Source organism: Odontesthes bonariensis, chromosome 2 (assembly GCF_027942865.1).
Source record: "Odontesthes bonariensis isolate fOdoBon6 chromosome 2, fOdoBon6.hap1, whole genome shotgun sequence".
In the NCBI taxonomy this organism is placed as follows: Eukaryota; Metazoa; Chordata; class Actinopteri; order Atheriniformes; family Atherinopsidae; genus Odontesthes; species Odontesthes bonariensis.
Window position 1 is genome coordinate 46,342,545 of NC_134507.1, and position 26,000 is coordinate 46,368,544.

General features: G+C 41.4%; 1 protein-coding gene across 1 annotated transcript in view; it reads left to right on the forward strand.

Moving 5' to 3' along the window:
* The first annotated feature begins 260 nt into the window (after positions 1–260).
* ndst2a (N-deacetylase/N-sulfotransferase (heparan glucosaminyl) 2a) overlaps positions 261–26,000 on the forward strand; it is a 56,635-nt gene continuing 30,895 nt past the window's right edge. The window contains exons 1-9 of the mRNA XM_075482575.1: positions 261–374; positions 5,044–6,555; positions 11,147–11,234; positions 11,321–11,475; positions 12,358–12,543; positions 13,499–13,627; positions 14,783–14,965; positions 15,118–15,214; positions 15,301–15,424. Coding sequence (XP_075338690.1) covers positions 5,482–6,555; positions 11,147–11,234; positions 11,321–11,475; positions 12,358–12,543; positions 13,499–13,627; positions 14,783–14,965; positions 15,118–15,214; positions 15,301–15,424 — 2,036 coding nt within the window. The 5' untranslated portion in view covers positions 261–374; positions 5,044–5,481. The remainder of the gene's footprint in view (positions 375–5,043; positions 6,556–11,146; positions 11,235–11,320; positions 11,476–12,357; positions 12,544–13,498; positions 13,628–14,782; positions 14,966–15,117; positions 15,215–15,300; positions 15,425–26,000) is intronic.

Below are 26,000 nucleotides of genomic sequence, written 5' to 3' on the forward strand. Positions count from 1 at the left end.
TGAGCTCAGTCAGAGGAAAAAGCATCCCGCCCCATCCAACACAGTAAATACCAGTTTAACTACTACTACCATCACAATAACAATAAGAACGACAACAACAATACTAATGTTGGTCGGCAACATTTCTGATACAAGGCAATAGAAGTGTGTCACCATGGTAACTGACGTCCCTTCATGTGTCCTGAATAACAGAAAAGCACCTGAAACTTTGGTTTATGACCCCCCCCATTGGTTTGTCAAATTTGGTTGAGCCCATCACAACCAAGATGGCTGCCTGAGTTGTGAAGCACCGAAGTTCACTTTTAACTCAAATTCTGCAGCTTGACATCCTCTTGTACTTTGGTCAGATTGTTGTCTGCTCAGCACAAATCTCGGTAAGTTTGTCCCGGCAGCAGCGGTGGTCTTAGGTGGGATAATGTGTCAAAGATGTGTCCAACATCCTGAGCGGCTGCGGTTAGCCTTTCAGCTAGCAGCGGGTTCAGTTACCCAGCGGGGACAAGACTCAGCTCTGTCTGTGAATCATTCCTGCCCACTGAAGCGCACAGAAATGTGCTGTTACCGTAGACAAAGGAGAAAAGCAAGAAAAGCCTGAGCTGACAGGTGTTCGTTAGAGGACAGAGACACACAAAGCTGACGTTAGCTATGAAATGCTAACATTAGCCGTGGTCCAGTGAGACACACTGCTGTGTTCAGTGAGCTATCTTTGATCAAAGCTGGAGCCAGGGCAGGGGGGATCATCAGGGGTCCCAACACTTCTGCAGTTTGGCTTTATCTTCCATACAGTGGAAGTATGTTCGGCCATTGTTTCGGCTGCATGTCATGTTTGTTAACAGTCAGGTGTCGGGCTCCGGGGCTCCGGGCTGTTGTTTTGCTCATCGGGTGCTAGTAGCACAGTGCAACGTCATATGCACGTGCATGCTCATTAGGTTTGATTGCGTGACTGCTAGTTTAATTCCAATGATCAATAATCCATGTTGTTCAGTGAATGGTTGAAGCAGCCAACGAGGAAGGCTGATGTTTGCGTGTGAAACTAACACAGGATAATATATCTGCAGGTACAGCTATTATCAAAGAAAGTGGAGAAAAAACGTTCATGTAGGAAATTACAAAATTGTTATAAAACAATTCTTAATCATGTCATAAATTTTGGCAAAGTTTTTCTGAAACTTCCCCATCATCCAGCTTACACTGGTACTATCACACTCTGTGTTTCGGGGGCCGCTGCCCTGCATGTTTGAGGTGTTTCCCTGCTCCACACCTCAATCAAGATAAATGGGTCTGTTAAAAAATTTGACAGCAAGCTGTTGAAAGTCTGTTAAGGATGCATTAATCTGAGCCAGGTGTGAAGCAGGGAAACAGAAGACTGGAACATGACAACAATGGCGCAGGTACGCTCATTATGCATTTGGAATGGAAGCGTATTTGATTACGTCAAAGATGTTGACGTTGCCGCCAAAAATAACAACATTTGTAGAAAAAAGATTCAAAATGGAGCGAGCTGTCCTTGCAGTTGCTGTTGGTGTGCTTTCCGTAACATTTCCAAACAGAATTTACAGTTCTGGGCTCTCTGCTCTGCTATCTTGGTTTGTGCTGCGCTGTTTTCTGGGATAGCAAGCTGTCTGAAGTCCACACAAATCACCTCAGAAGCATCCTCCATAAAATGGACACATCCGGGAATGTGGAGCGTACTTGTCTAGATGCGTTCTTTGAATTGGAATGGTACTTGGTCCTTAAAGGGGAAGTTCGTTTTTTTTTTTTTTAAAGCTGGGCCTTATTTCTGGCATAAAATACCTTCATCTACTCTCCGATAACAGTTTGGTGAAAGTCTGCGTCCTTCGGAAGATATTTAGATCCCTGGAGATCTGCTTATATCCATATAACAGAGAGAACAGGGCAGAGACACTACAGCCTCTGAATAAGGCTTTATCTGTCTTTATTTCACCAACACTTTAAGACCAATGAATGAATGAATGAACGCGTACTGTTGCACTGTTAGCTCAGAGCTGCCGTGTTGTTGTTATCCGGGGCTATCGGGGGGCTTATGGGGGACTTTCTACACGCTGGTCTGGTGGGATGACTTCATCGACGTGCGCCGCACACAATTAAAAATGTGTATGTACACAGTTGCACACATACATATGAACACTCACACATGGGAGAACAGTGGGGGTAGGTCGTGTGTCACATAGATTACTGCAATATAGTTGCAATATTGTTTTTCTTCAAACCAAAATATCTAAAGCTTTAAGGTTGGTTATCACCTCTTCTTGTAACATAAGTGCTCCATTTTTCCCAGAGGGCATCACCTTTGTCCCTTTGTAATCTGAGACTAAACGTCAATAGTTCCATTGTTTGGATGTTTTTAATTATGGCTTCCCACTGATTGACCGTTTTTAAGAGGTATCTGTCTTTTTTTGGGAATTCTGTGTCCATATTTCCCAGGTAGAATGATAAACAGGTGAAATTAAAATGATACTGCAAGACTTTACTGATAATACTTTGAATTCTTTCCCAGAAGGATTTAAGCATAGGACAGCTCCAGAATATATGTGTAGGATGTGCCATACTGGGTACACCCCCCCTCCAGCATGTAGGTTGTAGTCCTGTCTGTTTCGACTTTTGCTTTGGTGTTAGGAAGAATCGGATAGCTCTGATATTTCTGATGTATCATAGCCTCCTGCTCAGAATAGGCAGATGCAGCAAGAACAAGTTTACACTCCATTTTCAAGGTTACATGGGTGATAGTTTCTGCTTATGTGAGTGGTTGCCTGAGAAAAACCAGCTGTTACAACATCAGCATCTTTCAACTTTATATGCTGTGAGCGTCCATCTGAAAAAGGACGTAGGTTCTGCGTTTTTTCTCAAGGCTTACGCATGCGCTCTCTACTCATTTTAAACAATTAAAATAAGACACTGGAAGTCAGAAAATAAGTATGACATGGACATGAGCTCCAATCTCGTTTCTTTCTGTGTGTTTTCTCTCAAGAAACTGGGACAGGTAGCCCTGTCAGCTGAGATTCCTCGCTGTTGTTGTCAGCTGTCAGGGTAGAGCAGTATCTGTTAGAAAGAGCATTACCAGGGTAGCCGCGGGGTCTTAAAAAAGTCTTAAAAAAAATTCCCCCGATTCTAGGCCTTAAAAAGGTCTTAAATGTGTGTCACGGGTCTAAAATGTCATACATAGGTCTTAAATTTCTCTGGTCTATTTTTCCCCCTCAACCGATCTGTAGCGAATTACGAGCAACGCAGAAAACGTGAACGAACCACAGCCCCTACGAACGTCAAACATGAATTACAGAGCGCGCGAACGTGTATATGGAGCATGCGCACAAAGGTCTCGGCTAGCCTGACAGTTCGTGAGTACAGTGACAGTGACAGCGCGCGTGAGCCAACCCGCCCGGCAGTTGGTGGTCAGTTGTTTCGAAGATGGGAAAGTGCAAATTCAACCCGCAATGGCTAAGTGATCCAAAATACAGCAGCTGGTTGCTCGCGGCCCCGGAGACTGACGTGGAGGCGAGATGTAAGTGCTGTCGTAAACAATTCAAACTTACAACATTCGGTCACCTTGCCCTGGACTCTCACATGAGGAGCGCAAAACATGCTAAGCTAGCTCAAGAACGTCAACCGAGCATCACGATGTTCTGCAGGGGTGAACAGCATCAAGTTACCGCAACTTCTTCCACAGATGGCCAGCAACAACCGTGCCCGGCGGCAAAGCCAAGGGCACCGTCAGTAGGGTTTGTGGCGCCCAGTCACTTCGGGCAGAGGTGCTCTGGGTGTTAAAGACAATTACAGACCACCACTCTTACAACTCTAACAAAGGCATTGGAACACTGTTCAAAGCTATGTTTAGCGATTCAGAAATTGCTGCTACATTCAGCTCGGGCAAGAACAAAACCGCATATATCACCAAGTTCGGTAACTGTACAGGTGTACTGTGCATGGGTACTAAGCTTGTACCAAATACCCTGTGATTGTGTTCCACCCATAATACCTGTAGAACACCTTGGATTACATTATTAAATTGTGTCTTATTAAATTGTGTCTGGATCATAATTTCTAAAATAGGCTAGTAGTGCACTTAAAGCTGTCCAAAAGTGGTGCCAATTTAGCAGACTCAGTGTGCTGCAAGTGTGCTGAAGTACCGCTTTAGTAGTGCTCAAGCGCACTAATAATGCAATGAAGCGCATTTTAAATCGCCGAAAATATTGTACTTTGTACTAAGTACAGTTGTCAAAAGTACACTTTAAGCATATGTGTTTTTTTACCTGTGTTTTCAATTACTTGACCTATCCACAATATGTACAGTGACTGCTCTGCATGACCTGTGAAATAACATATTTTAAACTGATTTGTGTACGTGGTGTTTTGTGTCCTAGAGGGGATCGAACCCCCCAGGGTCGCGACCCCAGTCTTAATTTTCATTTTTTGTGGTCTTAAAAAGGTCTTAAATTTCATGTGGTCAAACCTGGGGATACCCTGTTGTTGAATTTGACCCCCAAAAAACAGCTTAAATACACAGCAGGTCTGTCAGCAGAATGTTGAAAGGCAAGAAACAGCTAATTAGTCTGCAGGATAAACTGAAACGATGATAATTGAGTTCAGTTGATAAAATCATAGTGAATTTGAAAGGTAGAAAGTACAGTGTGTGCAGCTGACATTGATGTTTCAGTCAATAGCTTCAGTCAACATGCAGTTCCACGCATTAATACTTCAGCTTCACACAATTACTGATAAATGTTTTGATAATGACATTTTCTCCCCCTTTTTTTGTTTGCTAAAATGCTACATTACTCTGACATTCTTCCTAAGTCATTTAATAACATCAGAATTACAAATACAGCTCCTCATACAGGTACCTGTAAGCTGTTGCACTTTGCATTTAGTACATGCATATGGTATACTCGCATAATTCAATGTTACTAGCAGCTGTGTTATTAGCAGCTGAAAATGTCAGAATTATATCAAACAGTTATAAAAGCCAATTGCTCATTACAAAAACCTAATTGTTTTGATTCTCTCTTTTCTTTTGCCTTATTTTCCAAGAGTTTTAGATGTCGTCACCAGGTGATCAGAGTGGGATCAGCCTGATGTTCAGACCAACGGCTTTGACTCCCACTGTCGAGAGACTGCAAGGACATGGACAAATCCACATGCAAAGATATCTGCAGAGCTACTTGAAATAAAACCACGCAGCAAGGAGCTGAGGTTTTACTTTGGACCTGATCTTCTTTCCATCTTCTTGTTAGTCTGAATGTGTTTTTTTGCACTTCAGAGCTAGAAATAGAGAGCAGATAATTGACGATGTTGGCCATGGTGACTTAGAGTAAATGGCTATTCAGAAGCACAGCTCAGTGACAGTATCTGCTGCTCAATCTTCCTCCCCCACTTTCTTCTCCTGTCATTCTTCCTCCACATCTCTGCTCTGCTGCCCCTTTTATTGCTGCTGCTTGGTGACCTGTCCTGCCTTACCCCTTCAACATAATGGTGGTTGCAGGCTTGGGTATTTTGAAGCTAATGCGAGGTGTTCGCCAGTTGGAGCTTCACCGCCTCATCCTGGCACTTATTATCTTCTCCTTGTTGTCTATGGCTTTCTTAGCTTACTATGTCTCTAGCAGCCCTAAAATCAAGGAGCCTCCACCTTTACCCTTCAGTGACTGTGGGGGAGGTGGGGGGGTGCCACTTGGAGTGAGTACTGGGCCTGCAAGTATAGGGACAGGTGGACAGAGAGCTCCTCTTTTCCTTCCTGTACGCCAGGGACGACAACGACAAGTGAAGGCAATGGATAATTCCAGGACAGAGCCTGTGGTTCTGGTTTTTGTAGAAAGTATCTACTCCCAGCTGGGCCAAGAGATTATTGCCATATTAGAGTCAAGTCGCTTCCACTACCGCACAGAGATTGCTCCTAGTAAGGGTGACATGCCCACTTTGACAGAGCATAACCGTGGACGCTACACATTGATCATCTTTGAAAATGTGTTGAAATATGTCAATCTGGACGTGTGGAACCGTGACTTGCTGGACAAGTACTCTGTTGAGTATGGAGTAGGTGTCATTGGCTTCTATAAAGCTAATGAAAACTCTCTTCTCAGTGCACAGCTTAAAGGTTTCCCCCTCTTCCTACACTCACATCTTGGACTCAGGGACTACCGCATTAACCCCAGTGCTCCTCTGCTCTACATCACCAAGCCCAACCAGGTAGAGCAGGGCCCTTTGCCAGGGGATGATTGGACAATTTTCCAGTCTAACCACTCAACATATGAACCAGTGCTTCTGGCCACCACAAAGTCCTCAGAAGTGTTGGCAAATTTTGGAACCAGTCCTCTGCGGGCCCTCCATGCCACAGTGGTCCAGGACTTGGGACTCCACGATGGCATTCAGAGAGTTCTGTTTGGAAATAATCTCAACTATTGGCTTCACAAGCTGGTGTTTGTAGACGCCATTGCCTACCTGACAGGGAAGAGACTTTGTCTGTCTCTGGACCGTCACATCCTGGTGGATGTGGATGACATATTTGTTGGGAAGGAGGGAACCCGGATGAAGGTGTCTGATGTGGAGGTAGGTGAGCCTAGTCAATTATACCTAAACAAGTAACCACAAATGATCAAATATAAAAATAAGTCTGGTTGTGAGATGCTTTGTAAGTGTTGATCATATGCCAACAAAGTTCTTGTCTTACAAATTTAATAGGCTCTTTTTTTTAAATGTTTTTGGATCTATTTTGTAGATTTAAATGCAACTAGTCATTAGTCCCAGTTCTAACCTTGCTGGGGGCAGTTGGGGTGCAGCCTTTGCTACTTAACCTCTTATACTGATGAGTTGATTGGTATTTTGTAACAATAAATTGAGTTTGACTACATTTTCTAAAGCATCCTGTGAAGTGCAATGGTACTTAATTGTCTAATAACGTAATCACATCTCCATCATCATCTACCTTATTCCTAGAAACAATTGAACAAATGATGACTTGAGTGATAAATGTTCTTGATTAAGATGATAAACCTTTTCACTAGGGCTGGGCGATAATTTGATCTCGAATCGGGATCGCGATAAAATTTTGATCGATCTCGATAATCTGCTCGTGAACAACAATCGATAGACTATCACATGGCAAAAGTAAACACATTAACAGTATGAGCGTCTGCCGACTGCAGGTAGGACACGCCCACTTCCCTGTTGTGAGCAGCATGGCTGCAGGTAGGACACGCCCACTTCCCTGTTGTGAGCAGCATGGCTGCAGGTAGGACACGCCCACTTCCCTGTTGTGAGCAGCATGGCTGCAGTTGCAGAGAGAGACTGAGAGGGAGAAAGAAAAAGAAATTAAGGAGGAGAAAATGAGTGCGAAGGCGACGACATATCCACACCTGAATCCGACAAAATCGTCGATTTTAAAAAAAGGAAACATATTCCCAAGCGCCTTTCCCTGGCCTGAGCGCGCAACGTTGGAGACGGAGACGCAGGTCGGTGATTAGCGGAATCTCCTCCCACGTAGCTGGGTCCTGAGTTTGCATAAAATCCTCCCATAACTGAGCCGTGAGCAGGGAGTCCGACACCAAACAGAGAAGTGTGTTATGTGGAGCACATGTTCCGACACAGACGGGGAATACCCCTAATCTGTTTCATCAGCTGAAGCAGCGCCACCCGTTTGAGCTCAGAGAAGGCTAACTTTGTTTGATTAGTTGATGTAGAGTCACTATAAACGATCTTTACACGCACACATGCGTCGTAGTTGTGTTCCCGGTCAATGTTTAATAAAGAGAGCGGCCCCTCCTCACTGAAGCGAGTTCAGAGCAACATGTTTCCTGTGTTTCTGATACAAGCAACTGAGTGAGTTTACTGCGTGTGTGAGGGATGTGTTCATCAGCTGAGAGCCCCCGAACAGCAAGAGAGACCACCGCTGCTGGAGAGCAAACAGCTGAGCCGTCAGATGCAGGATTTTCATTTCAAACACCTGTTCTGTATTTATCGGAAACAGTTGTATAGTGTCACATGTCATGTTCAACTTTGACAGAAAATAAATATTTCATTAAAAATGAATTTTCTGATATCATCAAATCTCAATTAAGAGTAACAGGGAACATTTAAAATTCACAAAATAGGGATTTGTTTTATATCGTGATATATATCGATATTGACTGATGTAAAAAAAATATATCGTGATATGACTTTTTCCCATATCGCCCAGCCCTACTTTTCACTCAGCTTTATTGAATAATTATGTGGTTTTATACCACTCTTTAGCTGAGCAGCACACGACTTTCAATGTTGAACTATGTTTGACTGCAGAATTGTGCTGTTTTCTGAAGCCGGTACGATAACACCAGGAATGTTTAGGAGAATATGAGGAGAATTCTGTCTGATCCTACTGTTGCACCTCACAGCAGGAGGCTCTGTGGTGGAATATGCAGTTTCTAATCAGTTTCAGATTGAATGGTCTGATTCTCCTCCTGGTGATATCCCACACAACAAAGTCTGACTGAAACAGCATTTGTATGTCATCAGGCAGAAATATTGAAAGCTGTCTGTCCTTGTACCCAAATTAGAAGTACTTCATTGATTGTAATTGAAAACACAGAATAGTTTGTCAAATTACTCAGAAAATCAATAATCCAACCTTCATTTTTAAAGTCAGTCGGTGTACCATTTATAGATGAAGCCAAATTGAACCAAGATACAATGTTGATTCAGTAATATGTATATATGTTTATAATCACTTAAAGGTGGGGTCTGAGATCTTTGAAAAACAGTTCCTGCAAGCTATATTTTTGAAAATACACAACCTTGCCTCTCCCTTCAGCCCACCCCTCAAAACCACGCCTTCAAAACACATGTCACGAGTCTGTGAACGCGCAGGGGGGAGGGGTGAGGGGGGCTGACGGTTGATTGGCGTGTCAGAATCCAATAGAAGTAACTCTCATCATTACTTCTATTGGTCAGGCATTTCCTCTTGCTACACCCTCTACAATGGACTAAAAGATTTAGTTTTTTTCCCAAACATTCTATTTTAGTGGGTGCAATGGGGTCGTGAGGAGGTTTTCAGACCATATGATAAAAAATGCTCCAGAAAACATCTCATACCCCACCTTTAAATGAGCTAATGTTACTCCTATTCAGTTCAATAAAACAATTAGTTTTTTATTTGCCTGAGCTCACATGCTGTGATTTGGGAATCGCTTGTTGGTGCAAAAATAATAAAGAAATGAAAGAAATATTTATTTGATATATTTATACAGTTTTTACAGAAAGGTTCAGAATTGATCGCAGGCATGATTTTCTTTCAAAATGATGGATGCCTTAAAACTATAGCATAACAGGTTGTCAATATCAGGGATGCAGCGATCTGCTTTTGTTCACCACCGTTACCGATATCTGAGGTTTAGTATCGACAGATACAGAAAAACAGCGCGGAATTATGGTAACAAACGGGACGTTTCATTGTGTGGAAAAGACTGGGATCATTCTTTTGTGCAAGGCAACATCAGACTTGACTTAAACATTTCTTTCCTATTTTTTTTTAAACATATAAACAGATATAAATGTACTGAATTACTTATTTATTTACTAATTGTGCACCAGTAAAACAATCTTAACCATAAAAATATAACAAGTGTAACTGGTTTAGTCAGTGCAATTAGGGATTCAAAATCCAATGTAAAAAAAAAAAAAAAAATTAAATAATAAAGGAGCTGAAATTGAGGAAAAAACAATAGCTTCACTAGCTTGGTGGTAGACTTTCAAAATAAATAGCAATCAGCTCTTTATATAGTTTAGTGCAAATGGGAATGAAACATACATTACAGATTACCCTTCTTCTATTATTAAACATCAGATTACAATTCTGCTGCCATAATGCTGGACAGGACAAGGAAAAAAAAAGAAGAAAGAATTGGACTGAATAGATCGGCTGATATGGATTGGCCCATTGTCACCGATACCCGATCTAGAATTTTCTTCAATATCACTACCGATACAAAGATCGGATGGGTGCATCCCTACTCAGTATAATAATGTTGATCTCAAAAGTGTATGTGTTAGTGTAAAGTTAGGTTAGGGGTGGGCGATATGGAAAAAATTTTGTATCACGATTTTTTTGCATAAAATCACGATTTCGATTTTTTTATCACGATCTTCCATCCAAAAAAAAAAAAAAGACCAATTACAGTAGAGTTAAGTCGACATGCTGAACCACAGAAGAGCTAAGGAGTAAAATAAAGAATTTGGCAGTCAACACATGTAATTCAACTGTAACCCAATTCAAGATGAAAATAATGATCTAATTGATGACATCTGACACAGTGAGAGTGAAGCAACCGGAAATAGAAAAACGAACCACTGATGACGACTTGACTCCACCTCATGATGCCATTTAGCAACAGATGAGCAACGCTGCATGTTCATTTACTGCAGCCACAGTCACGCACTGCCATCACCAGAGCGCCCTAAAGGAATACTTTTCAACTGTGTAATGTTTGTCACGGTCGCGGTGCATCCCTTTTCTCTTGCACCGTAGTTAGCTTACGAGCTAGCGGTTTCCTCATCCGACCCGAGAGTGCTGCTGCTGGCCGTGAGTTTCTCCCGTGCGCCGCTATGGATGTGCTGTGGATGGTGCCGCTGCTGCCGTTCCCATTCCTGATGTGGACCAGCAGCAGTGGGTTAGGGTAGAAGAAAACCCGAATCAATTCCAAATTACAGAGGTGGATTTCCTCTTCTTCACCAGCTCGTCGGCTTGGCTTTCAGCCATGGCTGTCCAAGTTTTTACAAACACAACATGGAGGCGTGTAAGAAAGTGTCACGACGCACAGTTCGCTATGATTGGTCGGTTAGGTTAAGGACGGGAACCAGCATTAAAAAAAAAAAAAAAAAATCATTGCGCTGATTGGCAAAGGCGATCTATACGGTTTCTCTAATTTGGTAGATCGCCTGCGATTCTCCACTCTTCCTCGCCAGTCACGATTTTATATCGTCAGATCGCGCACCCCTAAGTTAGGTTCAAGTGCATTGTTTTTATCCACCAACATAAAATGTGCTCCACGAAAAGGTAAAAATGTCAATTGTTTTCTTGCCTTATTTTTGAGGTTTAGAAACAATGGCATTTTTCTTTCTTGCATAGATATGAAATGAAAACTGATTGTTGTTTTTTTTCCCTAAGGCATTGCTCAGTACTCAAAATAAGATGAGAGCTCTGGTACCTAATTTCACCTTCAACTTGGGATTTTCTGGAAAGTTCTATCACACAGGTATGAAAACTGTCTAAAGGTGTTTAGAAACAGTATTTGCTGCTGTGGGGATTGTCCCTTCTAACTAATTAGTTATTGTGTTTCAGGTACTGATGAGGAGGACCAGGGCGATAACATGCTGCTGCAGCACAGGATGGACTTCTGGTGGTTCCCTCACATGTGGAGCCACATGCAGCCTCACCTTTTTCACAACGTCAGTGTCCTGGCTGAGCAAATGAGGCTCAACAAGATCTTTGCTCAGGTTAGAGAAGATCAAAAGAGATTTATTTTGTAGACCTTCAAATAAAACTGTCGCTCTTTATGTTTGTTTGGATTTTATGTGTTGATCTAAAATCTTTGAATTTGCACAACACGTGTTCGGGTACATTCTCGTTGACTTAATTATCCCGACGTGTCAACTGGTTTCCACTTTTGATAAACTAGATTGGAAACGGTTAAACAAACAAACAAACAACAAAACTGTTTATTACAGCTCCAGTAACAGAATCTCAGTGAGGTTACCAAGAAGATTCTCTCCTTACAGAGTTTAAAGTCTCCCATTGTTTGTTTGTTTTTTAAACAGAAGGACAGGTATAGTTATTGTTTGGCGCAACAGTTTTCTTCTGGTACCAGTTTATCTGAAGCAAATCGATGACTGACATGACTTTAGTGCTTCTGCATGGTGAATGTGCAGACTTGTGTAAAATAGTTAGTAAAACAGACGTTACTAAAAAAAAACTTAATAGTTTGAAATATGTATGAAGTAGAGCCCCCACCCCCCATGTTAGTAACCTTTTTTTACCACATGCTCATTTTGGTTGTTTTTAATTTTTAATTTTATATTTTGTATCACAATTTTTCTAAACACTCTTGGGACTTGTAGCTATGACTGATCTGTTTCTGTAGAGCTGGATGACTTTGTGCTTCAGTGAAAAATGAGCTGACAGTGAGGAAAAAAATGCCCCAAAACTGTTGGGGGCTCTGAGAGCAAACTCAAATGAAAATAAAGCAATGTAAACTGTCTAAATGAAAGGAAAAAGGCTTAATCCTTTTAATGTACTGACAAAACATATCTTACCCTTTGACCCGTCCCTCTTCTACTTTTTAATGTACCCACATCCTGTCTATCCACTCCTCTTTCCAGGAGCACGGCATCCCAACAGATATGGGCTATGCAGTAGCTCCCCACCACTCTGGTGTTTACCCTGTTCACAGCCAACTGTATGAGGCATGGAAGTCTGTGTGGGGAATCAAGGTGACCAGCACCGAAGAATACCCTCATCTGAGGCCTGCACGGTACCGTCGTGGCTTTATCCACAATGGGATCCAGGTCAGTACATAGTCCTTGATGAATATTTTAATTTTAGTCATGTTTGTACACTTGAACTTTTCTTGAAAAAAAAGACAAAATTTTGATGTGGTGGACGCAGAAAACAGTTTTGAAAATCCACAGGGTTTCGCACAAATCTGAATAAGGCATGCAGCAAAGCGCCTCAGGCTGAAGCTGGGCCTACTGCTATGAGAATTTACAAACTCTGCACATGGGGTGCCCACTCAATCTGTTGAGCTCCCATCATCCTCATCAGTTTCCAGATGATGAAGCTTCACTTGATTTACTGGACTTTGATCATCATACAGTCATTGAAATTCGGTTTTGTCGTCATGTGATAACAGTTCAGTATCAGCACTATGTTACATAGATATTGGAGCCACACATAGGATAATGATATAGTATATAGCAAGTTGTAAAGAGTTTAATTTAATAAAGATAAATGATATAAATTTAAATAGTTTGTAAGTGATCGTGCAGACCGAGCGGTCCCCCGCTTCCGAGCAGCAAACACCGTAACAGGCGCGGCAGGAGGCAGCAGGCAGTGATACGAAGGGAGAGAAAATAGTGCCAAGCGATTGTGAGGTCTGACTTTTTCCTCAGTGACAACACCAATTTATTGAGCTTTTGGCTCTTAGATGCCAAATGTTTGTAGCCAGACAGCATAAACTGAACGTATTCATTTTGAATAGTCTGGGTGCTGAGAGTAGTACTTGGAGCAAAAAGAATACAAAAAAAAAATCATCTCTTTAAATGGCTCTATGACTGAATAAAAAAAAAAATCCCCCTCAGCTATGATCTTGCAGATCAGAATAGGACAATCCTGATTTTTACTGGTAGCAAAAGCTGTTTACGGATTTCTACTTGACTGAGATATAATATGTTTCCAGAGAACACTCAAACGGACTCAAAGAAACGGATATGAAATAATGAATCCTCTCCTTCTGTGTTCCAGGTGTTGCCTAGACAGACTTGTGGTCTGTTCACTCACACAATCTTCTATAATGAATACCCAGGAGGCTCAAAGGAGCTGGATAAGAGCATCAGAGGAGGAGAACTTTTTCTCACTGTTCTCTTAAACCCTGTAAGAAAACTCGCCTCCATGCACACAGCACAAGTGCAGATGTACACTCATGCTGCTAAAAGGTGGAATTTAATAAATGGATGAATAAATTCAGACTCACAGATACCATTATGTGACAGGGAAAAAAGGTCAAATGCAGGGACACCTCTGGTATGAAAATCTGTTGGTGTAAATTGCATGTGTCAACATGGTGAAATGTAGAGGCTTGAAAAGATTTATCCGTGGAACAACATTCCTATTAAAGAGTGCCGTTACCTTTTTTGTGTTTGTTGTAGTCTCAGCTCATGCATTATGTTCTTGTGGCAGCTGATTTAGGCATGTGTCCATGTTAGCATACACGAGACCCTGCTTTGCAGCATGGAGCAAGTGGGCTTCCAGATTTTCCTCCACGATGGGTATAAAACCAGAGTCAACCATGTTCTGCACCTTCTATGATAGAGCGTGGAATTGAACCATTTTTATATACAGTCGAAGTGCAACTCAAAAACTGAGGTCTTAACTGAAGCTGTAGTTCTAAAGTTCCCTGCATTTCAAACATGACTTTTTTTACTCTGTTGTTTGCAGAATTTACCTGACGCACAACTCAGAACTCTTTTAGATTGTGTTTTTTCAGTGATATAATCCTGCATTAGAAAGGAAAATACTTTACTTCTTGTCCTGCTGAGAGGGGAGAAATCTTCAATCTAATCTAAACTATTTGTATATAAATAATCCTATACTTTAGTGATGTTTGAACTTAACTGCTGAAAAGACTGTTTTACATAACTGTAACCTTCCTGTCATCAGCCCAAAAGTGTTTATAAATGATGTAGATAAAGCGTAAAGCTTTAAATTATGGAACTTTTTGACATGCACTGTGGTGCTTTGATTAATTGCAACTGAATCCCAAGATACCACAAGATTTAATGATCTTGTGCTGGAGAAATGAATGTCCAGTTTCTATTTCAAATAAGTCTTCAATAGGATACAGAGCCTGCCTGGTCTTGGAATTTTTATAGTTGCACATAAAAGGTGTGAGGTCATTTTTCAGCATGAGCTGATATGTTTATCTGAAAAGCTACACTGCTGTCTGGCAGTGTTGTTGGTTATTATTTGGCAAATTTAGCCCACCCCACACAACTAACTATAAATTAACACTGTACCTTCTCAATCCAGATAAGCATCTTCATGACTCACCTGTCTAACTATGGCAATGATCGCCTTGGGCTGTACACCTTTGAGTCTCTGGTGAAGTTTGTTCAGTGCTGGACCAACCTCAAGTTGCAGACATTGCCCCCAGTCCAGCTCGCTGAGAAATACTTTCAGATCTTCCCAGAAGAGAGAAACCCACTCTGGCAGGTGGGTATAATTAAATTGGAGGGGTGGACACAGACATGCTGTGATGAAAGCAATGACATTTAGTTTTACATCTGGAAATAGTATATTGTATTCATAAATTGTTGAATGTAGGTATTTAATGCTACTCATTAAAAATTAAACTTATTTTTCAGAACCCTTGTCATGACAAGAGACACAAAGATATCTGGTCTAAAGAAAAGACCTGTGACAGACTCCCTAAGTTCCTTATTATTGGACCACAGAAAACAGGTACTACCTCCATCTGCACTCTTACCAGATGTCTATCTTTATCCACATCTATCTTTATTCATTATTATGAATGTCTCATCTACAAGGCACTACGGCACTTCATTCATTCCTGAGCCTCCACCCAGCAATCACCAGCTCCTTCCCCAGTCCCAGCACATTTGAGGAGATCCAGTTCTTCAGTGGACCCAACTATGAAAATGGGATTGATTGGTAAAGATGTAACCACTACATACTCTACACTTCCTTCAGGTTGCTATTACCAACAGGATATTCACAGTCATCTGCAATTGGTTGTTTTTTTTAGTTTTTTTTAAAACTCTTTATTTATAGTACAAAACATTGAACAATTACACATTCAAGGTCCGGGGGTGGTCAGTATTTTTGAAAGACAGAATATCATACACAACACGTTAAAACAGTCTCACTCATTGGCCAAATAAGCATGCCATTTCTGCCATCGTTTTTCACCCAGATCTTTTTGGAGTCGGATTGAGTAAGTCATTTGCTCTAGGACATACAGTTGTTTTACAATATTAACAAAAGTATCTGTAGTGGGGGCATTTTTCTGGAGCCAACATTTTGTGATGGCCTTTTTACTTGCTGCCAGCAAGACCCTAAGAAGATAATTGTCAGCTTTACTCAATCCATCCGCAATATTTCCAAGATAGAGAGTTATGAATGATACATTAATATTGAAACATAGAACCTTTGAAATGATTTGCCACTTCCCTCCAGAAAATCTGGATGGGGGGGGGGGGGCAAGACCAAAAAACATGGGCCTGATCAGCGAAGACCTCTCCACAGTCTCTCCAGCAGGCCAGTTGTGTGCCAGTCTGTTTGGACGTCTGCTTGGGAGTTATAAAGAAACGAATTAAGCTTTTCCAACCGAAGTCTCTCCAAGTCCAGGAGTTGGTGGAGGATGACCGTTTCCCAGGCTTTCAGCCACATGTCCTCTGTTATTACTACGTTCAACTCTTTTTCCATCGATGTTTCATAGTCTGTATTGTCCTTATTCAGTGAGGTGATGCCGTGGTATAACTTGCTTATAAGTCCTTTTTTTTTTTTAAGTATTTTTTTGGGCTTTTTATGCCTTTAATGATAGGACAGTGTGAGAGAGACAGGAAGCAGGGGGCAGAGAGAAGGTGGAAGACACGCAGCAAAGGGCCGCTCGGTGCGGGAGTCGAACCGAGGCCCGCTGCAGCGAGGACTGTAGCCTCTGTACATGGGGCGGCTGCTTAACCCACTACGCCACCGACCGCCCCTATAAGTCCTTTAATATTCCCAGAGTTGTATGTCTCCATAAATATATGAATAACCGCTGGTGGCTCTGCTGGGTTACCACTTTTCAGCTTTTTACTAAAATAATCACGAAACTATAAGTACCTGTAAAAGTCTTGCCCACCCAATCCATACATTTGACATGAATTGTTAAAGCTGTTGAGCTCCCATTTTTTAACAATTTTGCATACAGCAGTAACACCATAATAGGTCCATTGTTCATATCTATGATCTTGTTGTGCTGGTGTTAGAGATGCACCGGATCCTGATTTTTAAGATCCTGCCGGAACCGGATACCGGATCCTACTCGGATCATCAGCTTGTAAATTATAATGCAGTGAAAACCACTTTACAGTTAATTTCCTTTCCTTAACAGATGAAATAGGCAATAACTTCTAACATTATCTATTTTATTTGAATATAGTCACTTGGAACACACCGCTGAAATGTTCAGCTTAACGTCATTTGTGTAGGCCCTACAGGCTTATTGTTCTGTTCAATCCAAAGAACAAATAAAGAGAGCAAAAAATGACATTATTACTAAAGAGAATGAGGCCTGTCATAAACAGCAAGCCATAAAGTGCTCTTTGAAAAGTAAAAGAAAAGAGTAAAAGAATCCAACAAAACATATGCCTACTGCATTTACAAACTAAAATATAGCAAATTTAGCACATGTATAACTCTTGGATACAAAATTTTAATAGGGCTGGTAAATGTAATGAAAAAAAATGTAGGCTAATAGTAGCCTATTAACTGCAGACTGATTTTTTTTTTTTTTTTCTCAGAAAAAAAACCCACTGGGAATCTTGATAATCATCATGAAAGCCTACAGTCATGGAACATAGGCTATTTCATTTCTATTTCAAGCACTTAACTGTAGGCTTAATTAGAACATTAAACAAAGTGTGGCACAAAAAACTCGAACCTACTCTCCTGTGGGTTATATTATGAACAACTTCTATAGGTAGCTTTCACAGAAAATGAGCGTTTCCTTTCAGAAAAACAAGACGCTCTGCATTAATCGGCGACAGCTGGTTGCGAGTGTGAGAACGGATGTCTCCAGCGGTGCTGAAGAGTCGTTCACTGGGTACAGAGGTTGGTGGTGGGCAGAGATAAACTTTGGCCGTTTTTGACAGCAGTGGAAAGCGCTGCTGATTGCCTTTCCACCACTGAAGCGGGTCTTCGGTTAGAGGAATCAGTGGCTCGCTGAAAAAAACGCTGACCTCTGTTTTGGCGCTCAGTGTGGCTGCCGCCGCCGACTGCTAGCACAATGGAGGTTATCTTCTTTAAACATTTAACGACGTAATCACGTTGTGCTTACGTGCTGTAGGATCCGGTCCGGTTGGGGTACCGGGTCCGGCAGTAACCGAACCTCGTCAAAAACGCCACTATCCGGCCGGAACCGGACCCCGGATCCTGGATCCGGTGCATCTCTAGTAGTTTTAACTATTTTTGGAGTTCACATGTTTTAACCACCTCTCCCCATACCTTCAGTGAACAGTTCACCCATTGGCTTTCTGTCTAATATTTTTCCCTCCATTCCCGCACAACCCAGTGGTTGGTGCATCTGTTAAAGATGGCTCCATAGTTTTCCATTTAGCTACATAAGAAGAATTACACCAATATACTAGAGATCTCAATTGGGCTGCCAAATGGTAACCCCTTAAAGATGGGAGGGTCTTGCTGCCCCTCTCCTCTGGAAGCTAAAGGCTGGAAAATTTAACCCTTGGTCTCTGTTTATTCTAAATGAATCGTGAAATGTATATTTTTTTCCAATCTCAATTGTTTCAGAGGGATTTCCACTGGTAACGATAGAAACAAATACAATAACCTAGGGAGTTTATTTATTTATTTATTTATTTATTTATTTATTTATTATTTAAATATGCACAATGATAAAACAATAAAATACATTTATTAATACAAAGGCCAAAAGAATGTGCAGGAGAGGAAAGGAAGCCCAAGGGCTTATATAAATCCCCCCCCCCCCCCCCAAATACAAAACACTAAATTAAATCAACCAATAAAAGAAAAGAAAAGAAAAGAAAAGGCAGAAAAGAAAAGAGGAGACGACAAGGAAAAATACAGAGAGAGAACAAAATCGCAATTTCATTTCAATTGAAATTTTGCCTGGACAGAAGATACCTCACCAAACTAGACTTAAACATTTTGTAGGAGGATAAAAGCTTGAGACTTCTGTCTAGGGAGTTCCAGAGCTGGGGACCATGGAATTTGATAAAACATTTATGTCTGGAAGTTCTACAAAGAGGTAAAAGAAAATTGTTCTGACCTCTTACTGAATATGAGTGAATATCTGATGATAACAAAAAGAACGTATGAAAAGTGCCTGGAATGTCTTGTTTACAATGAATGAAATTAAACATAAACAGAGATGTTTGAAGCATATTAATAGAAAAAATTGACAAGAGTCTTTTCTGAATTAGGAGTATCTGGTTAAGGTAAGAAGAATATGAGGCACCCCAAGCAATATTACAATATGTTAAATATGGATAAATTAAACTGTAATATAATGTCATGAGACAAGATTGATTAACTAAGGGAGCGACTCTTCTGATAATACCATAAGACTTCATAATTTTTTTGCATACATACTCAATATGGTTTCTCCAGGACAATCTTTCATCGACTAATATCCCAAGAAATTTCATACATGAGACTTGTTTAATTTCCAGGTTATTAATTTGCAGCTTTAAGTCCTGCTTAGGACAAGTTTTATTTTTGTTTCTGAAAAGTATATAATTGGATTTGTTCACATTCAAAGAAAGCTTGTTCATCTGAAACCATTCTGAGGCGTATTCCAGTGTGGTATTAGCATTTCTGATTCGACATCCAAAGTCAGAGTGAGATATGACAATGTTGGTATCATCCGCAAATAAAATGGACAAAGAAGAGTCAGACATTACATTATATTCATCTTTATTGATCTAATACTGCTACCAAAGTCAAGAGGCAGCAGGCTCCACCCATCAAGGTCATCATATATTTTTTTTGTGAATACAGTTCTAATTATTATTGAATAATTGTGACATGTCTTTAGGCAAACTCACTCCCAGGTATTTAATATAGGATGAGTTCCAATTAAAACTATACATTGCATTGAGTTCTTCTGTCGGGGTGTAATTAAATATCGTAAACTGCTTTTTATGTATATTTAGGGCATATCCTGAATATTCCCCATAAGTTTCCAGCATTTTCATTAAGAGAGGCAGGCCTGAATTAGAATCTTTTATTGTAAACAATACGTCGTCCGTGTACAGACTTATTTTATACTCCACCCCTCCCATGGAGATGCCATTTAGTCCCGTCTCCTGGTGTATTGCTTGGGCTAAAGGTTCGTTGAATAAGTTAAATAGGTTGGGGCTGAAAGTACAGGCCCTTCCTGCAACCACGTTGTAATGTTATAGAATCAGACAGACTGCCATTAACCTTAATTCTCGTAGTAGGGGAGGAGTGAAGTGCCTGGATACAATGTATAAAATCCTTACTGAAGCCAAATCTCTTCATTACTTGATAGAGAAATTCCCACCTGACTGAATCAAAAGCTTTTTCAGCATCTAAGCTGAGAATAACGGCACTAATTTTGTCTTTGTTAATCCGTTCGATGGCATGGAGGGCTCTTTTTATATTGTCTTGTGTTTGTCTATTCTTTATGAATCCTGTTTGGTCCTCATCTATTAACAAGGGCATTATAGGTTCCATTCTTTTTGCTAAAATGGTGGCATATACAGGTCCTTCTCAAAAAAATTAGCATATTGTGATAAAGTTCATTATTTTCCATAATGTAATAATAAAAATTGAACTTTCATATATTTTAGATTCATTGCACACCAACTGAAATATTTCAGGTCTTTTATTGTTTTAATACTGATGATTTTGGCATACAGCTCATGAAAACTCAAAATTCCGATCTAAAAAAATTTGCATATTTCATCCGACCAATAAAAGAAAACTGTTTTTAATACAAAAAAAGTCAACCTTCAAATAATTGTGTTCAGTTATGCACTCAATACTTGGTCGGGAATCCTTTTGCAGAAATGACTGCTTCAATGCGGCGTGGCATGGAGGCAATCAGCCTGTGGCACTGCTGAGGTGGAGGCCCAGGATGCTTCGATAGCGGCCTTAAGTTCATCCACAGTGTTGGGTCTGGTGTCTCTCAACTTCCTCTTCACAATATCCCACAGATTCTCTATGGGGTTCAGGTCAGGAGAGTTGGCAGGCCAATTGAGCACAGTAATACCATGGTCAGTAAACCATTTACCAGTGGTTTTGGCACTGTGAGCAGGTGCCAGATCGTGCTGAAAAATGAAATCATCTCCATAAAGCTTTTCAGCAGATGGAAGCATGAAGTGCTCCAAAATCTCTTGATAGCTAGCTGCATTGACCCTGCCCTTGATAAAACACAGTGGACCAACACCAGCAGCTGACATGGCACCCCAGACCATCACTGACTGTGGGTACTTGACACTGGACTTCAGGCATTTCCTTCTCCCCAGTCTTCCTCCAGACTCTGGCACCTTGATTTCCGAATGACATGCAAAATTTGCTTTCATCCAGAAAAAGTACTTTGGACCACTGAGCAACAGTCCAGTGCTGCTTCTCTGTAGCCCAGGTCAGGCGCTTCTGCCGCTGTTTCTGGTTCAAAAGTGGCTTGACCTGGGGAATGCGGCACCTGTAGCCCATTTCCTGCACACGCCTGTGCACGGTGGCTCTGGATGTTTCTACTCCAGACTCAGTCCACTGCTTCCGCAGGTCCCCCAAGGTCTGGAATCGGCCCTTCTCCACAATCCTCCTCAGGGTCCGGTCCCCTCTTCTGGTTGTGCAGCGTTTTCTGCCACACTTTTTCCTTCCCACAGACTTCCCACTGAGGTGCCTTGATATAGATCTGTGAACAGCCTATTCGCTCAGAAATTTCTTTCTGTGTCTTACCCTCTTGCTTGAGGGTGTCAATGATGGCCTTCTGGACAGCAGTCAGGTCGGCAGTCTTACCCATGATTGCGGTTTTGAGTAATAAACCAGGCTAGGAGTTTTTAAAAGCCTCAGGAATCTTTTGCAGGTGTTTAGAGTTAATTCGTTGATTCAGATGATTAGGTTAATAGCTCGTTTAAAGTACCTTTTCATGATATGCTAATTTTTTGAGATAGGAATTTTGAGTTTTCATGAGCTGTATGCCAAAATCATCAGTATTAAAACAATAAAAGACCTGAAATATTTCAGTTGGTGTGCAATGAATCTAAAATATATGAAAGTTCAATTTTTATCATTACATTATGGAAAATAATGAACTTTATCACAATATGCAAATTTTTTTAGAAGGACCTGTAGTTTATAGTCTGAGTTCAAAACGCTAATGGGTCTGTACCCTTTACAGTCCACTCTGTCCTTTCCTTCTTTGGGGATCACTGATATGAAGGCATCTCTCCAAGAGGGAGGGAGAGAGCCTCCTTTTAGGATATAGTTAAATCTGGACTCCAACAAGGGGAGCAGGTGATCTTTCATTGACTTATACCATTCTGAAGGGAAGCCATCCGTGCCAGGTGATTTGTTGGTGTTCAAACTTGAGATGGCTTTACTTATTTCCTCCTTTTGTATTGGTGAGATGAGTTTATCATTAGCTTCTTTACCTAATGTGGAGAGATCTAAGGAGCTCAGAAATTCAGCAGTAGAGTGATTATTAACCTGTTCTGATTGAGAGTATAAAGATTTATAGTATCTTTCAAATGCTTTTTCTATACCATCCAAATTATTTGTAATTTTATTTGTTGTAGGGTCTCTAATCTTGTGGATCGTATTTTCTGCCTGTTGTTTTCTGAGCCTCCAAGCCAACATTTTTGCCGCTTTTGGGCCAGCCTCGTAATATCTTTGTTTCATGAACCTTATATTTTTCTCCACCTCAACTAATATTTGTTGTATAATAGGTGTATAAAGGTTCTTTATTTATTATATGTGTTTGTTCCAAATCTCTCTGTTTTTCCTGTAAACTAGTTAATTTTTGAGTTGCTGTCTTGGCTATAATCTTCCCCCTGAGAACAGCTTTAGCTGCGTCCCATAATATACTGGGGTTTACTTCTTCGTTATTATTGTCCTGCATGTATAATGCTAAGTCCTTTTCAATTGAACTTCTAAAGGTATGGTCCTTCAGCAAACCAGTATTAAGTCACCACAAAGTTTTTTGCTGACTCCCTTCTAACACCTCATCCTGACTGAACGCGAGCGATTGATAAAAAGTGATCAGAATGCGTACTTTTCAATCAGCCTGTCCTGACATGCCGCGAGCGATGCCGCTCCGTCCAGCGATGATGCCGACCCCTTACAAAATCGCCCGCACTGTCTCTATTTGGACGTCATTTCGCAGCGGCGTCCCGTTCTTATTGGTTGAAATGAACACGCTGCTTCTTGTTGACAAGCTAGTTAGCAACAGGTCAGCAGCACTCAGGGAATAATGGACTAGGAGAAGTTGATCTTTACCTTGGAACAGCACCCAATGGTTTATGACCCCAAACACCCCTACCACAAAGATCTGAACCGAAGGGAGGCCGTATGGGCGGCAATCACCAGAGAACTCGGTGTTTCAAGTGAGTACTTTCTGAACCAATAGAATCACTACCGACATAATCATCAAGCTGCATATCAGTACACCCTCGTGAAATTTCGTCGTCGTATCGCGTCAGTTTCGCTCACTCGCTTTCAGTCAGGATGAGGTGTTAGTGTAAAGTTAGAAAAATCCCTGAGTGGTCTGAAAGATCCCTCTGACCTATTCTGCAGTATTTCAGCCTATGCAGATCTTTGTTATACATGAAAAAATAGTCAATCCTTGAGTGGGCTGTGTGTCTTGCAGAATAAAAGGTATATCCTGGGGTTGATCCATTCAAAGCCCGCCATACATCAATAAGTCCCAGGTCTTTAAGTACTCTGTTAAAGCAGGGCTCAGTAATACGGGGTTTGTTTACCATGCAATACACACCCCAAAGCTGTAGGGGGAGCTCCGTAGAAAATAGGCGACAGTCTAGCCAGACTGTCATAAACCCACCAGAGGCAATTTACGGTTTATTTTTCAAGACACTGGCAGAGAGTTGGAGAGGGGGTGTGTCTATCAGGCTACCTGGCCATAGAGACTCTCTGACCTGGCTCGGCTCAGAGCCCTTTACCACCTGCCGTGAAGCAGTAGTTCTCGGCTCTCATGTGTCGCGAGACTTCCAGAGCTAAACAAAGCACGCGGCGCCACAGGCAAAGTTGCAAGCGCTGTTTCGGGCTAGGGCCACCAGATGGAGATGGAAATGTCACCGTTTTCATCGGAACGGGTCAGCCAAGCAAACTGATGATTGCCAAGCAATATTATGACCATGAAAAAGTTGCATAGCATGTCTTTAAAATCAATTTTCATGTTTCAATCAAATTCTTCCTTCTTATTCTATTGGTTGTATCTAAAGAAGGGTTCAGAAGTATATAAAAATCTCCTGTAATCAGATTCATCATGATGTAATCAGTTCAAACATCTTTTTGAAAAACGTTATATTGCTCCCAGGGGGGGCATAACAAATTAAGTAATGTTAGCTCTTTTTGGTCCATTTTCCCCTTTACCAAAACAAATCTGCCCCCTCTGTCATTAATTTGAGAGATTAATTCGAATTTAACAGCATTTGAAATCAATATAGCTTCTCCCCTTCTTTTTCCTTTCTTATATGATGAGAAAAAAGTATTTCTAAAACCCATCTTTTTAAGTTTTCCATGTTCAACATCTGAAAGGTGTGTCTCCTGCCAAAAAGCCACATTTATCTTTTCCCTTTTTATTTTAGCTATCATTTTGCTTCTTTTGACCAGGTTATTCAGCCCTTTTACATTCAAAGATAGTATGTTATAGTGTTGGTAATGCATCTGTCTTACACTTGAAACATTTTTCTTGTAACACCCCGGACCAATGGTAATAAACAAAACAGTATAGAACAGATGAACATGAGGAACTCTGTAGAACAGTGAACTGAACTTCCATCAGGAAAGCTGTCATGTTGCTTTAGACAGTGAGGGGGTTGGCCACAAGGTGGGGCCCTCAGTAGTGGAAAAAAGGAGTTTGGTGGCTCTGCCTTTTGCCCGTGGGCATCAGCCTGTATTTTTACTACACATAATTATTATAAGATGATGGGGGAATTAAATATCTCACTCATCCCTTGCTGTGGCTCCTGATTCTGTTCTGCGATAGTCCTTCAGCTTCTCTCGGATCTGCTCCTGGAATCGGTGCTTTTCTCCCCCGGGTCGGGCCTCAGTTGTCTCCCAGGGTAGAAGCCCACCGTGTATCCTCCCCGCCGCAGGTCTTCTGCTGCTTGTGTGGCGCTGTTATACATTACAGGGCCCGTTTCGAAAAGAGCACGCAATCTTGTCAGTGGGGTCTGGAAACGTACGCCATTATCCCGTAGTGTTTTCTTGATGGGTATATATTCCTTCCTTTTGTTCTGCACCTCTGTTGCATAATCATGATCACAATACACCCGTTTGTTCTGGACACGGAGCTCTTTTTTCCGGGCGGCGTGAGGGATCTTTTCTTTCACAGAGAACTGGAGGAATCGAACTACCATAGAGCGTGGCGGGGCGCTCGGCTGTGGTTTCGGTGCCATTGAGCGGTGTGCGCGCTCAATCCCCGGGCCAAGGTCGAGGTCGTTCACCAGCTCTGTCTTGATGAAGTCTTCAATAAAAGTCACTGCAGACGTGCCCTCGGCGTTCTCGGGGATGCCATAAATCCTGATATTATTACGTCTGGAGCGCCCTTCCAGATCGGTCACCTTTTCTTGTAGCGCCCGCTGTTTAGGGAGCAGCTGGGTGAGGGTATCTTTGACTCCGATGTCCTATCTTTCCATGTAGATCATGTTTTCCTCCATCTTTCCTATACGTTTCACTGCCCCTTCAATTTGACCTGTTACATCTCGTATTTTCCGGTCTACTTCTGATACAAATTCGTCCCTTTGTTTTTTAGTATCTTCCCTGAAGCACGTGCGGAAGTCTGAGAGATCTTTTTTCAGTTCAGCCTGGAGCGTTGCCATCCCCGTAGTCATAACTCCACTCATCACTGTGTGGATTGAGTCCAAAGTTTTGATGTGGCCTCCATCTTGTTTTGGGGTTTCGCTAGCTTCAGCCTCCCTCTCGGGTTCTCTTTCAGGGTTATTAAGTAGTCTGTATCCTCCTTTCTTGCCTTTGTCCCCATCCATCTTCGAAGCGAAATGTATTTGTTTGTTTGTGTATATATATAATAGTATTAATGAGTAAAGATAATTGAATATAAGGCTGATACCGGGAGCTCAGTTATTATGCTGCCATGCCGTGTAGCGCACCACCAGAAGTCCTCATCTGCAATTGTTTTAAAGAAAAAGTGTCAGAGCCAACGTTCTGCACCAGAATAAACTTACAGACCAGGAGATGACTACTAAAGACTAAAAGAATATTTAACTGAAAATGCACAAGCTCTAACACAAATACAAGGACTTAACAACATTAATTAATG